Source organism: Pelophylax lessonae, assembly GCF_965119305.1.
Source record: "Pelophylax lessonae genome assembly, chromosome: 8".
Taxonomy (NCBI): Eukaryota; Metazoa; Chordata; class Amphibia; order Anura; family Ranidae; genus Pelophylax; species Pelophylax lessonae.
The window spans coordinates 30036278-30049224 of record NC_138775.1 but is presented as its reverse complement, the minus strand read 5'-3'; the positions used below and the strand labels follow the sequence as shown (position 1 = coordinate 30049224).

The 12947-nt window shown below is 45.7% G+C and overlaps 1 protein-coding gene across 1 annotated transcript in view; it reads left to right on the top strand.

Moving 5' to 3' along the window:
• The first annotated feature begins 1474 nt into the window (after positions 1 to 1474).
• Positions 1475 to 12947, top strand: part of MCM2 (minichromosome maintenance complex component 2) — a 29429-nt gene continuing 17956 nt past the window's right edge. The window contains exons 1-10 of the mRNA XM_082264837.1: positions 1475 to 1510; positions 4735 to 4922; positions 5109 to 5278; positions 7073 to 7336; positions 7674 to 7893; positions 8257 to 8464; positions 8659 to 8793; positions 11319 to 11510; positions 11590 to 11683; positions 12104 to 12354. Coding sequence (XP_082120963.1) covers positions 1505 to 1510; positions 4735 to 4922; positions 5109 to 5278; positions 7073 to 7336; positions 7674 to 7893; positions 8257 to 8464; positions 8659 to 8793; positions 11319 to 11510; positions 11590 to 11683; positions 12104 to 12354 — 1728 coding nt within the window. The 5' untranslated portion in view covers positions 1475 to 1504. The remainder of the gene's footprint in view (positions 1511 to 4734; positions 4923 to 5108; positions 5279 to 7072; positions 7337 to 7673; positions 7894 to 8256; positions 8465 to 8658; positions 8794 to 11318; positions 11511 to 11589; positions 11684 to 12103; positions 12355 to 12947) is intronic.

Below are 12947 nucleotides of genomic sequence, written 5' to 3'. Positions count from 1 at the left end.
CCGACTTTTATTTTTTTTCTCTGGGGTTCCTGGAGTACCGCTTTAAATCCTCTTTCTTCACCATTTCACACAGGTGTGTGGCCCCTTTCACACAGGCGGACCGTTCAGATCCGCCTGTCCATTTTTTTAGCGGATCTGAACAGTCCCCCCATGCATCTCCATGGGGGATCGGATGTCAGCGGAGACATGTCCACTGACATCCGATCCGATCCGTCAAATCTTGACGGATGGAAACCCTATTTTCCATCCGTCCAACAGATTGGATCGGATGGGATTGGATGAGAACGGACCGACAATCCGTTCCCATCCGATTTCCCCCATAGAGATGCATGGGGAACTGTCAGCTGTGTCTCTGCACACAGCGCGGAGACACAGCTGTCATCCTCCTGCTCAGCGGGGGATCGGCGGCTCGATCCCCCGCTGAGAAAAACAGAATCCGTCCTACGGACGGAGTCTGTGAAAGGGGCCTAAGGCTTGGTTTGAACTTCAGAAAGTCGTCTCCACTATGTCTAGATGCTTAAAGCGGAGTTCCACCCTGGATTTTTTTTTTTAATACCCCCGGGACAGTCAGGGCTAGTACATTCCACAATGGCTAGCCTCTGATCTGTCCCGGGTTGCACTTGTTAGGACAAATACTTACCTTGCAAACGTCTTGTCCAGCGCTGCCATCTCAGATGTGGGCAGCTTGAAGCCAGCGAGATCCCCTTCGGCGTCTTCTTCCGCCTTCTTTGGTCCCACGATGCTCTGCACCGGCCCCGACGTCACTTCCGGGTCGCGCGCGTCATCCCTCTACAGCTTCTGGGCATGCCCAGAAGCTGTTTAGAAGGGGATGACGCGCGCGACCCGGAACTGACGTCGGGGCCGGTGCAGGCGCAATGATTCCTGGGAGCGATGACGTTCAGCTCCCAGGAATCATTGCAGAGCCAGGAAGTGACGACGGGCCGCGGCCGAGGAAGGAGGAAGTAAGGTAAGTATTTTTTCTTCGCCACGAGATAAGTAAAAAAAAAAAAAAAAATGCGATTATCCATTTCTTTTTCAGGTGACCCGGAGCGAGAAGATGGAGGTTAGTATTAAAATAGGGTGGAACTCCACTTTAAATGCATTCAGTTGCTGCCATGTGATTGGCTGATTGGCAATTTGTGTTTCCAAGTAATTGAACAGTTGTACCTAATAGAGTGGCTATTGAGTGTATATCATAATTCTGTTTATTATTTATGTTAGTACAACTTTAAAAACTTTTTTTGTCTTCTCTAACTCAGAGAAATTAGCTTACTGCTCGTTTATTAATGAGCCCCGCCTTTCCGCCTCAATGAGACCAATAAGCACGCCTTCCGGCGCGTCCCGCCCCTTTTCTCTCCCGCAGTCTTTGAGTAATGGGGCGGGGCTCATGCAAAGAAGGAGAGAATTTCGCGCGCTCAGGCAGGTCACGTGGGTTTTTCGCGCCAAACCGGCAGCTGGGGAGATCAAGCTGAGCGGATCTTGTGTGAGCGGATAGAGCAGCAGCATGGCGGTGAGTGCGGTGATCGGAGCTTTCCTAGGGGCAGGTTACAGTGTGTGTGGTAGGGATAGAGTGGGGTCCCAGGGACAGGAGTACTGCAAGTCCCAGCATGCCTGACAGCCAGCATGGGACCTAACCTGGAGAGGCTCATTGTTCTCTATGCGGTGTTCCTGCTTACATCTGGAGTTCTTTCACGTGCTCTTGGTGTCCTTAGTCTATATGTTTTGATAACTCCTAAGATTGAGATATATATATATATATATATATATATATATATATATATATATATCTCTATATTTTGTATTTTTTACACACAGCACTGCGCAGGCTGGGGATGCGTTGGGTCCCATTCACATGAAGCGATTTGGAATTGTTTGCAGAATCGCTGTGATTCCAAATTGCGTGACACGTGTCTGGTTGCCATTGTGTGACAGAACGCCTTCCAAAATCGTGTAAAATGGAGCAGGATTTTCTTTAGCGCAATAAACACGCAATCAAGTGAATAAACCGTCCTTTGCACGTCACGTGGATCATGTGAAAATCTCATGCATGCAATCATTAGCAGAAAAAAAATAACTTTGGGCCTAAGGCCAGCCATAGACTGTTTGAATCTTGGCCGGTTCAGTAGGAATTGGCTGGGGTTCAAACAATCTATGAGCAGGCTGAAGATGAGCGATCGACTTGAGTGCAACCAGCCTATGGGTCCTTTTAGGGCCGGTTCACATTATTGCGAGTGTGGCGATCGCATGTAATTCGGAGCGCACTGCTCCTTCATTGCATGCGATCGGATGTGTGGATGCGACTTCAGCCATACACTTTGTATGGCTGAATTCGCACTGTATCCGCACCAAACACGCACCAGCCGCATCAGGATCGGATAGCACAGTGGTTCACACTTGTGTGATCCGATCCTGTGCGAACTTTCAGATCGCACTGCGATATGTGATCAAACTGGGGGTGTCGTTAACATTTAATTGACACCCCCTGCGTATCGCATATGGCAGTGTGAACTGCGAGATGTGCATTTGCAATGCGGGAACAGGCTGCGGATTCGCAGCCTTCCTGCATCGCACAAGTGTGCGACTCCGTTTTGCTCAGCGGGGATCGATCCGCTGAGCAGGTGGATGACAGCGCCGTCTCCGCTTACTTTGCAGAAACTGCCCTGTCAGATCCCCGCTCTCCTCTATGGGAGATCGGATGAGAATGGACCGCCTGTCCTTTTTTGTCCGATCTTATCCGATCCTCCAGGTGGATGGAAAATAAGGTTTCCATCTGTCTGGATTTCACGGACAGGATCGGGTAGCAGCGGTTGTCAATGGAGATGTCACCGCTGACATCCGCCACCTCATAGAGGTGCATAGAGCATCCGATCAGGTCCGCCTGAAAATCTGACGGGCGGACCGGATCAGAAAGCCTGTGTGAAAGGGGCCTACTGGATTTTACATACACTAGAAGCTGGTAGAGCTGCTAGCAATAATCATTGTCTTCTGAAGGGTAAGGCCCCCCCCCCCCCCCCCCCCGGATGGGGAAATTGACAAATTTGTTTTAATTGCATGTGTTTTTACATGGTGATCCAGCCAGTAAGTTTCTGCAGTGTAGCTAGGGAACAAAAATTAAGTCTGCAGCTGCTGACTTTTAATATATAAGCTGCAATGAGCAGAGCCCTCAGATTCCTCTTGTATTGTAACTGCACTGTCTGCTCTTATTGTAAAGCGCTGCACAAACTGTTGGCGCTATATAAATCCTGTATAATAGACGCTTACCTGTCCAGGGATCCTGCAATGTTGGCACCCTAGTCGAATTTTCAAATTGGTTTGCCCGTTGGCTTCACAGCTGGTTCCCTGCTGCACATTAGCAAACCCGGCTTCACTTCTAATTGGCCTGGCGGTGGGGGAAGGAGGAGGAGGAGGGGGCGAAGTTCTGAGGAACGGCACTGTCTCCTGGAAGTGGGGAAGGGTGCCTGTCAAAAACAGGTACCCCCCCCACACACACCTTGAGAGGTGCCAGATGTGGCACCGGGTGGGAGAAGAAGCAGATCAGCAGAAGTTCCACTTTTGGGTGGAACGCCGCTTTAACAGAACAAGCTTCTCCAATAGATGTACCAGTTAAAGGGTTGAAACAAACCATTTACCACTGACTGGTGCTTAAAGCGATCGGCTTTTATGTAAAAATCTTTATCCCCAAAGGAACAAAATTGTTTACTGTACCCGATTCTAAAGTGTGAGCTGGAGTTTGGCTTAAATTTAACCACTTGCTTACTGGGCACTTTTTACCCCCTTCCTGCACAGGCCAGTTTTCAGCTTTTATCTCTGTCACATTTTGAATGACAATTGCTCGCAACACTGTACCCAAAAACATTTTTTTAATTTTTTCCCCCCCACAAATAGAGCTTCCTTTTGGTGGTACTCGATCACCACTGGGTTTATTTTTTGCTAAACAAATAAAAGACCGAACATTTTGGAAAAAAAAGTTTTTCTGTTAACACTTTGTAAGGAACTAATAAAACTTTCAAAGTAAGTTTTCTCCTTCACTGATGGGCACTGATGAGTGGGCACTGGTTGGCATCCTTGATGGGTCTGCATACGAGTACAGTGTTGCATGACCGCAACCATTCAAAGTGCAACAGCGCTGAAAATTGACCTGGGAAGGAAGGGGGTTATAGTGCCCAGTATTGAAGTGGGTAATGTATAAAGTGAAGATGGATTAGAACCTCTGTCAGCTTTTATTGCTGTCTGTGCCCCTGTTAGGGAGATTCACCCCTTGTGTCCCGCTTACCATTCTCATTGAAAGTCAAAGTAAATCCCACATTTGGGGTTGTCCCTGGAAAAGTAATAGAGGGAAAATCTTCCAATTGGGATACTAGTTCTGGTGACCTGGGGGGGGGGGGGGGGGTGTCTCCAAAGAATTTCCGTTATTTTGCAGGGATTTCCAGTTTGGCTATGGGATAGGAAGTGAAGGGAAATCTCTGCAATTGGACACAGATGGCAAAAAAAAGACTAGTTATAACCCTCCCTTACTCCATCCAAAATGGGGGGTAAAAAAGTTTTGCCTATAGTTCTACTTTAATCCAGTGACTTCTTTTCAAAGAACCACTCCATAAACCCTCTCCAAAATACACCAACAATGACCCAGTTAAGAGATGCTTGATTTATTTTTTAAACTTATAACCTGTTTAACCCCTAATTGGCAGGAGGCTTTTTGTTGAGCAGTTGTGCTGACCTGTTTTGTTGTTTCAGGATTCTTCAGAGTCATTTGTTATCGCAACCAGTCCCCGTTCGGGATCAAGGCGCGGAGATGCGCTCACGTCCAGCCCTGGCCGGGACCTCCCTCCCTTTGAGGACGAGTCAGACAATCTCCTTGGGGATGAGGTTCTTCCTGTCGAGGAGGAAGATGGAGAAGAGCTCATCGGTGACGGGATGGAGAGGTTTGGAGCTTTTATTGGTTGTCGTAGTGACTGAGATCTGTTGTGCATGGTGACACAATTCTTGTAATGTGGATGAGGGCGAATCGAATTGCCTCCCGGATCATTCAGACCTTCATGCTTCTGTATGTCCGTAGCTAGTGGTCTGTTATCCAGTTTTCTCAACTCCCTTTTTGTTCGTGTGTTTAGGGATTACCGTCCCATCTCTGAGCTGGATGTTTATGAAGCTGAAGGCTTGGACGATGAAGATGCTGAGGAGCTGACTGCTAGCCAGAGGGATGCCGCAGAGCAGGCTATGAGAATGCGGGACCGAGAGACGGGACGCGATATGGGCCGAATGCGCAGAGGGCTCCTCTATGGTAAGTATTTTGTTGGTTTTCATAAGCTACTATACATGGGACCAATCCAAAATGTCCTGGTGGTTGGCGTCCTGTTTAAGAATCCACAGAAGCTTGGTGTTGCAGTTGGGTCCTCCATAGAGGACCATCTCTGCTCATCTCTAATGGAAGGCTATGAAAGTTCCCTCTCGCTGAACTCTCCTACTCCTGAAATGGTAGTTTCAAGCTCCATGACTAGTAACGTTACCCGTTTTTATTCAAGGCAAATATGTGGGCTTTTGGTCCCAGTTCATCTACACGGTGAAACCATTCTTTAGATCTTTTTGTCTCCTGAAAATCCTGCAGTTTTATGCGGGGGAAGGGATAGAGAGGAGTACAAATAGGTTGAGTTAGGGTGCCATTTTTAAGTACTTAAACAACTCTATAGGGAACATTTCTTAAATTATTAGAATATACAGCAACATTTTAAAGAGGTTGTAAAACCAATTTTGTTTTTTGTTTTTTCACCCTGAAAGAGAAACGCATAATGAGCTAGTATGCATCGCATACTAGCTCATTATGAAATACTTACCTTAGAACGAGCCCCCGCAGTGCCATCCACTTACCTGTTTGACGGGCGACATGTTCAGTAGCCCGTCTTCCGGGATCGCGGCATCCGGCCATCTGATTGGCCGGAGCCGCGGTGACATCACTCCCGCGCACGTGTGCGGGAGCCGACAGTCACGGCACGGAGCTCTGAAGGAACGGCACCAGCGGCCGTTCCTTCAGAGCGCATGCGCCAGTGACGTCACTGGCTGCATGCAAGGTAAATATCTCCTAAACGGTAGATGTTTAGGAGATATTTACAGTACCTATAGGTAAGCCTCATCACAGACTTGCCTATAGAGAAAAGTGTCAGAGGAGGGTTTACCTCCTCTTTAAAATGCTGTAGCTTTCATTAACAAGCTGTTCTGAGCTCCTTTTCAGTGATGCTGCCTAGGCTGAGATGTCTGTTTGCTGCAGGCAGGAGGAACCGTTTTCTCCATCATCCCAGTTATCAGGCTGCACTATTGCAACGTTGTAGTAGGGTTAAGCCCCGTACACACGTACCGATTGTCGGCCGTAAATATTCAGCCGACGGCCGATTGTAGGCTTGTTAGTATGATGCTGCGGGCAGCGCATTTTCGGCTGAACAGAATCTGTCGTGCAAGCATTAAAATTTTTGTTGGCCGATTGTTTGCCAGTCAGTACAGATTTCGGCCGACAGACAGCAGATGAGCAAGACTGGGCATGCTCAGAAAAGAAAAAACACAGGGAAAGTTAACAATCACATGACATCACTTCTGCAGTCGGCTGTTGGCCGACAAAATTCGTGTGCAGTCTTTTGCAGTTTTCAACAGACACGACAGCCCTGGACAAAAGACGGCCGATCGTTCAGCCGATGATCGCTACGTGTGTACGGGGCTTCAAGTTGATCTAGGGAATATCGGATTGCCTCTCAGGGAAATTTTGAATCATGCTTTACTGAGGTTTTTTTTTTTGCCTTCCTCTGGCTTAACTGTGGGTGAAAGATTGCATATATGGGATTGTGTGTGAGGTAGGGCGTTTTTTTTTGGGCTTGAGCCTTTTCAACCTGACTATGTAACTGTCACGGCACAAGGGACTGAAATAGGTCAGAAATTTATGAACACTGCTAAGGCATGACTGTATTGTCCCCCTTTTTTATTTTGGAAAGTGCTTCTCAAACTGTTGGCACTGTGTATATCTTGACTAATGGTAATAATTCAAGGACAACCTTCAGACTTGTGTATCGAATTTGTTGACTTTGTTTTTTAGACAGCGACGATGAGGAGGAAGACCGCCCTGCGCGCAAGAGGCGACTGGCCGAGCGTGCTGCAGAGGGGGCTGCGGATGAGGATGAAGAAATGATTGAAAGCATTGAGAATCTAGAAGACATGAAGGGCTACAGTGTTAGAGAGTGGGTGTCTATGGCTGCTACACGCCTGGAGATCTTCCACCGCTTCAAGAACTTTCTGAGAACCCATGTTGATGAGCATGGGCACAATGTCTTCAAAGAGAAGATCAGTGATATGTGCAAAGGTATGGCTTGTATTGTGAATACATCACATCCATTATGCAGAATTGACTGGCTTGACCAACAAGTTGCAGAAGACTTATCAGGTTTTGGCATAAATTTATACAGGCACTGTCACTTTGCTCTTAATGGCAGACTGCTTGTGACATGAGATTGCTTGCAGCAAATAGGTTCCTGCTTCATGTGCCAGAGGCAAATTTCTGCCAAGTTTAGTCTTGGAATAGGCAAGCCTGTGGGACTTGCAAGTGCGCGGCATGCACTCATTTTCGCTAATTTGCATCTGTTAAAGGTTAACGCAGCAAATGTAAGAATTCTTACCGGTGACATGTTTTCTTCTTGCAGACAATAAAGAGAGCCTTGTGGTGAACTATGAAGATCTGGCTGCCCGGGAGCACGTTTTGGCCTACTTCCTCCCAGAAGCACCTGCAGAAATGTTGAAGATCTTTGATGAAGCCGCCAAGGAGGTGGTTTTGGTTATGTATCCAAAGTATGACCGCATCGCCCGTGAGATACATGTCCGCATTTCTCATCTCCCTCTGGTAGAAGAGCTAAGGTCTCTCAGGTGAGATCCTGGAAATAAAAATGAAAATTAAATGCAGCAAAGAGATGTGTTTAAAAACGGTGCATGTATTCGTTTTCTTTATATGGGATCTGGGCAGGTTCGACTTTAATAGGGTAGCGGGGTCGGTTGTTCTAGAGCAGGGATGCTCAAACTACGGCCCTCCAGCTGTTGCGGAGCTACACTTTCCACGAGGCATTGTAAAACTCTGACATTCACAGACATAACTAGGCATGATGGGAATTGTAGTTCCTGAACAACTGGAGGGCCATAGTTTGAAGACCCCTGTTTTAGAGGGACGGTTGTTTTTTTTTTTTTTTTTTTATAGCTTTTAAGGCAAAAAAACATTTCTGTTTTGGTTAACAGGCAGTTACATCTAAACCAGCTGATCCGGACCAGCGGAGTTGTGACCAGCTGCACTGGTGTCTTGCCGCAGCTCAGCATGGTGAAATACAACTGTAACAAGTGTAGCTTTATCTTGGGTCCATTCTTCCAGTCTCAGAACCAGGAGGTGAAGCCAGGTTCCTGTCCCGAGTGTCAGTCCCTTGGACCGTTCGAAATAAACATGGAGGAGGTTTGTTTTATTTTTTATTTTTTTTTTTACTGACTGGCCACGATTTAGCAATAGTTGTATGCATATTTGAGCGTGGTACTGTGGCAACTTTAGCATATCCTATGTGCAGACATATCTTGGCAAATCATGTATTTTAAAACAAGTTATGCTTGTTCCAAAATGGGTTCCTAGTTAATATTTTGTTCATTTTACAGACCGTGTACCAGAACTACCAGCGAGTAACCATTCAGGAAAGCCCTGGAAAAGTGGCTGCTGGGCGTCTTCCTCGCTCGAAGGATGCCATTCTTCTGGCGGACTTGGTGGACAGCTGCAAACCTGGAGATGAGATAGTGAGTGACATCTAAGTGGTTGCAAATGTATATATTCAGTCGAATATATTCCTCGCGCTTAGGAGTGCCTGATCAGATAGGCAATGTGGCTACTTTATAAAATAAATGTATTGGATGAGCAGCTGCTATATATAAGTAAATGTGTAGGAAATCCCAAACTAGATGAGATGATCTAGCGCTTGCTGGTGTGTCCAGGGAGCTATAGGAGTAGGTATGCAATATAATATTTTCTAAAAATCTCAAACTTTAAAAAGGGCTGTACCCCTAAAACATAGATATCATAAAGGATAATAAGATTAAATAGTTAATGTGCCAAAATCAAGTCCAACAATTCACAGTAACAAAGTGCTGAGTGAAATTCAAAATAGTTCATAGGTGACTCAGTGATGGGTATTCCAAAAAAGTGCCAAAAAGGAAAAAAAGTGCAGGTGCTTGGTGCTGGATCCTCCAATGGACCAGGATATCCAATCATGCGAGTATTAAGGGTAGGATGTAAACTCACCAGATAAGGTGGGTCTCAACTACCTTACGGCAAAGAGACCAGTAATGCTTTGGTGACCCTCCCGGTCAGAATGATGGTAACTGCTGGGCTCCTATCCCTCTCGACCGGAATCCCCCCAAGTGGGGTGAGCGGGTTCCTCACGGTTTCTCCAGATGCAATTCAGGGAACAAAAAGGACAGGCTCAGAATGGTGCAGTACCATTAAATTGAGTTTATTAAATAAAAAAGCTGACAAAGCTGGTAAAAGATAAAAAAAACGCTGTACAGAACCCTGTATTGAATGTCTGTAGTGTGGTTGTTGGGGAAAATAACTGCTCACATTATTTCTCTTAGAGAACATCCATGGTGGCACGCCAAGAATTCTTGTGATACTTCTAAGGCCTCAGACGTCTGTGGGTGACCTTGTGTAGCTATTAGGGGGACTTTTTTTTTTTACCAGAATTTTGTTGTATGTGATGCAGCTCTCAAAGATGGATCTTGAGCATCCTGTCCTTATTGCTATAGTTTATAAAGGGATTTTACTTTGTTTTTATTGAAACTGTATGAAAGGTCACTAGGGCAGGAGTGGAGGCATTTCTATAGCACAACAGGCAGCATTGAAGACCTTACAGATTAACTCTTGCTACACTTACTAAAAGCACCAAAATTGCTGATTTATAAGGGCTTTAACCACTTGCCAACCAGCCGCTGCAGTTTTACAGTGGTAGGTTGGCTCTATTACGTGAAACGACATACCTGTACGTCGCTTTGTGTAATAGCTAGTGGGGGCATGAACATGCCACCCGCGATCGCTCCCCATGGAGACAGAATGGCAGTCTGCCTATGTAAACAAGACAGACCGCTGTCCGAGATGAATACAGGAATTCTGTGTTCCTCCTATTTAAGAACACAGGTCTGTGTTCATCCAGTGAATCAATTCCCCATACAGTTAGAAAGCACTCCCGAGGAGCACACTTACACCTTTGATTGCCCCTGGTGTTAACCCCTTTCCTGCCAGTGTCAACAGTATAGTAACTGCATATTTTTAGCACTGATTACTGTAGTAATGTCACCCCCCACCAAGTATCAGGTGTCCGATCTGAGTCGCAGTCCTGCTAAAAGTCGCTGATCGCTGCCAATATTTAAAAAAATAAATAAAATAAAAATGACAAATCTATCCCCTAGTTTGTAGATGCAATAACTTTTGCGCAAAACAATCATTATACACTTTATTTTTTTTAACAAAAATATGTAGCAGAATACATAGTGGCCTAAATTGATGAAAATGTATAAAAAATTATATTTTTTATTGGTAATGTTTTTTTGTAGCAGATAGATATTATATATTTTTTTTCCCCAGAATTGTCGCTTTTTGTTTATAGCGCAAAAATAACTGCAGAGGTGATCAAATACCACCAAAAGAAAGCTCTATTTGTGCGGAAAAAGGACATCAATCTTAATTAAATTGTTGCACGACTGCGCAATTGTCAGTTAAAGTAACACAGTGCCATATCGCAAAAAATGGCCTGGTCATTAGGGGGGGGGGGGGGGGGTAAAACCTTCCAGTCCTTAAGTGGTGAAAGTGGGAGTAAACTCCCATGTATGTTCACCTATAGGTAAGCCTATATTAAGGCTTTCCTAGGTACTATAAATATATCCTAAAAGTGCACTGTTTTGGAGATAATTACTTCAGATGCAGCCGGTGACGTCACTGGCGCATACGCTCCGAAGGAACGGCATGCCTGTACGGTTCCTCCAGAGCGGTGCCGTTAAGTGACCCATGCACGGGAGTGAAGTTATTGCCAGCACGGCCATTCATATTGCCGAAACCTGAAGAGACCGGGTGAAGATGGAAGCGCCTTCAGCGGTGACAGCGTGCCGCTGGAGGGCTTTGTTTTCAGATAAGTGTCATAATATGCAATGCATATTATGACTTAAACTGCCCAGATTTTTTTTTGGTTTATTACTGCTTTAAGGTGAGTGTTTCTTTCTCTGTATTTGATTGCATGTTCATTTTTTCTTAAATATGCTTGCTTTTTTGACAGGAACTGACTGGAATCTACCACAATAATTACGATGGATCCCTGAATACAGCCAGCGGCTTCCCTGTATTCGCTACAGTCATCCTTGCCAACCACATCACCAAGAAAGATGACAAAGTCGCAGTGGGACAACTGACAGACGAGGATGTTAAAGCCATTGTCGCACTTTCCAAAGATGAACGTATCGGGGAGAAAGTGAGTGCTTGTTTACTCATGAACTTCATGCTATTCTACCATGTTTAATCATCAGTTGCTAATCAGTGTTTCCCTGCAGATCTTTGCCAGCATTGCTCCATCTATATACGGACACGAGGACATCAAGCGAGGCCTGGCTTTGGCATTGTTTGGAGGAGAAGCAAAGAACCCAGGTGTGTGTGTGCAGGGACTTCTTGCTTAACTTCATTGGGGAGAAATTTTGTAAAGACTGGAGTAGTCAGAATCTGGAGAAGCTGGTCAATGGCAACCAGTCGGCTTTTAACTTACATTTTCAAAGCTTAACAAACAAGCGGAGACTAGAAAGCAGACTGGTTACTATACTCAGCTGCTACAGATTCTGTCTGCTTTGGGTTATTCTATTCCCTCTAAGTTTACTACATGTAGCCAAAGAATACTCCATTATAGTGAATTCCAGTTTGTCTGCTATTCTGAATGGGTGGAGTAATGGTAACATTTTGGAATAGTGGGTTATTTAACCTCAGATTTCATTATCAAACTTCAAGGTGAGGGTGTGGTGTGATTTTTATTTTCCTCCAACTTCAGTCGCTCATGCGTCTTGTTTTTACTTATAGGTGGCAAGCACAAAGTCCGTGGAGACATTAATGTTTTGTTGTGCGGTGACCCAGGAACAGCCAAATCCCAGTTTCTGAAGTATGTAGAGAAAGTATCCAGCAGAGCCGTCTTTACCACCGGACAGGGAGCTTCTGCTGTGGGTTTGACGGCCTACGTCCAGCGTCACCCTGTCTCTAAGGAGTGGACACTGGAGGCCGGCGCTCTGGTCCTGGCAGACAGAGGCGTTTGCCTAATCGATGAGTTTGACAAGGTTAGTGCGCTTTTGTTCTCTTCTACCACCCTTCAATGTTGAACCACTTCTAGATCGCCCGCCGCCTATTTATCCTGGTACTTTGACGACGTTAAATACTAGTGTGTCCTAATACCCCGGTATTATACGTGGCTGGCGGTCCTCTTTCACATAAGTGGTCCCAGCAGGGGATTCGCAGGGAGAAGTGACCCCCCTCCCAGTTGTTTTCCCCGCTTCCTCGAGCAGTCTGAAAACAATCCGGTTCTTCAGTGCCACCTTCACTGGGGGGGGCAGGTGAAGCAGAAAAGGTTTTTCACCCTAATGCAGAGATCCTCAAACTACTGCCCTCCAGCTGTTGTGGAAATACACCATCCCATGAGGTATTGTAACACTCTAACATTCACAGACCTGACCAGGCATGATGGGAATTGTAGTTCCTGAACAGCTGGAGAGCCTAAAGCCTAGTACACACTAGAGCTGCACGATTAATCGTATGAAAATCGCGATCTCGATTCACCCCCCCTGACGATCTAAACTTGACATATGCTCGATTCTTTGCATGGCTGCAGAGAGAACAGCTGTGGAAAAAAAAAAGCCTCCTGCAAACAAACGCC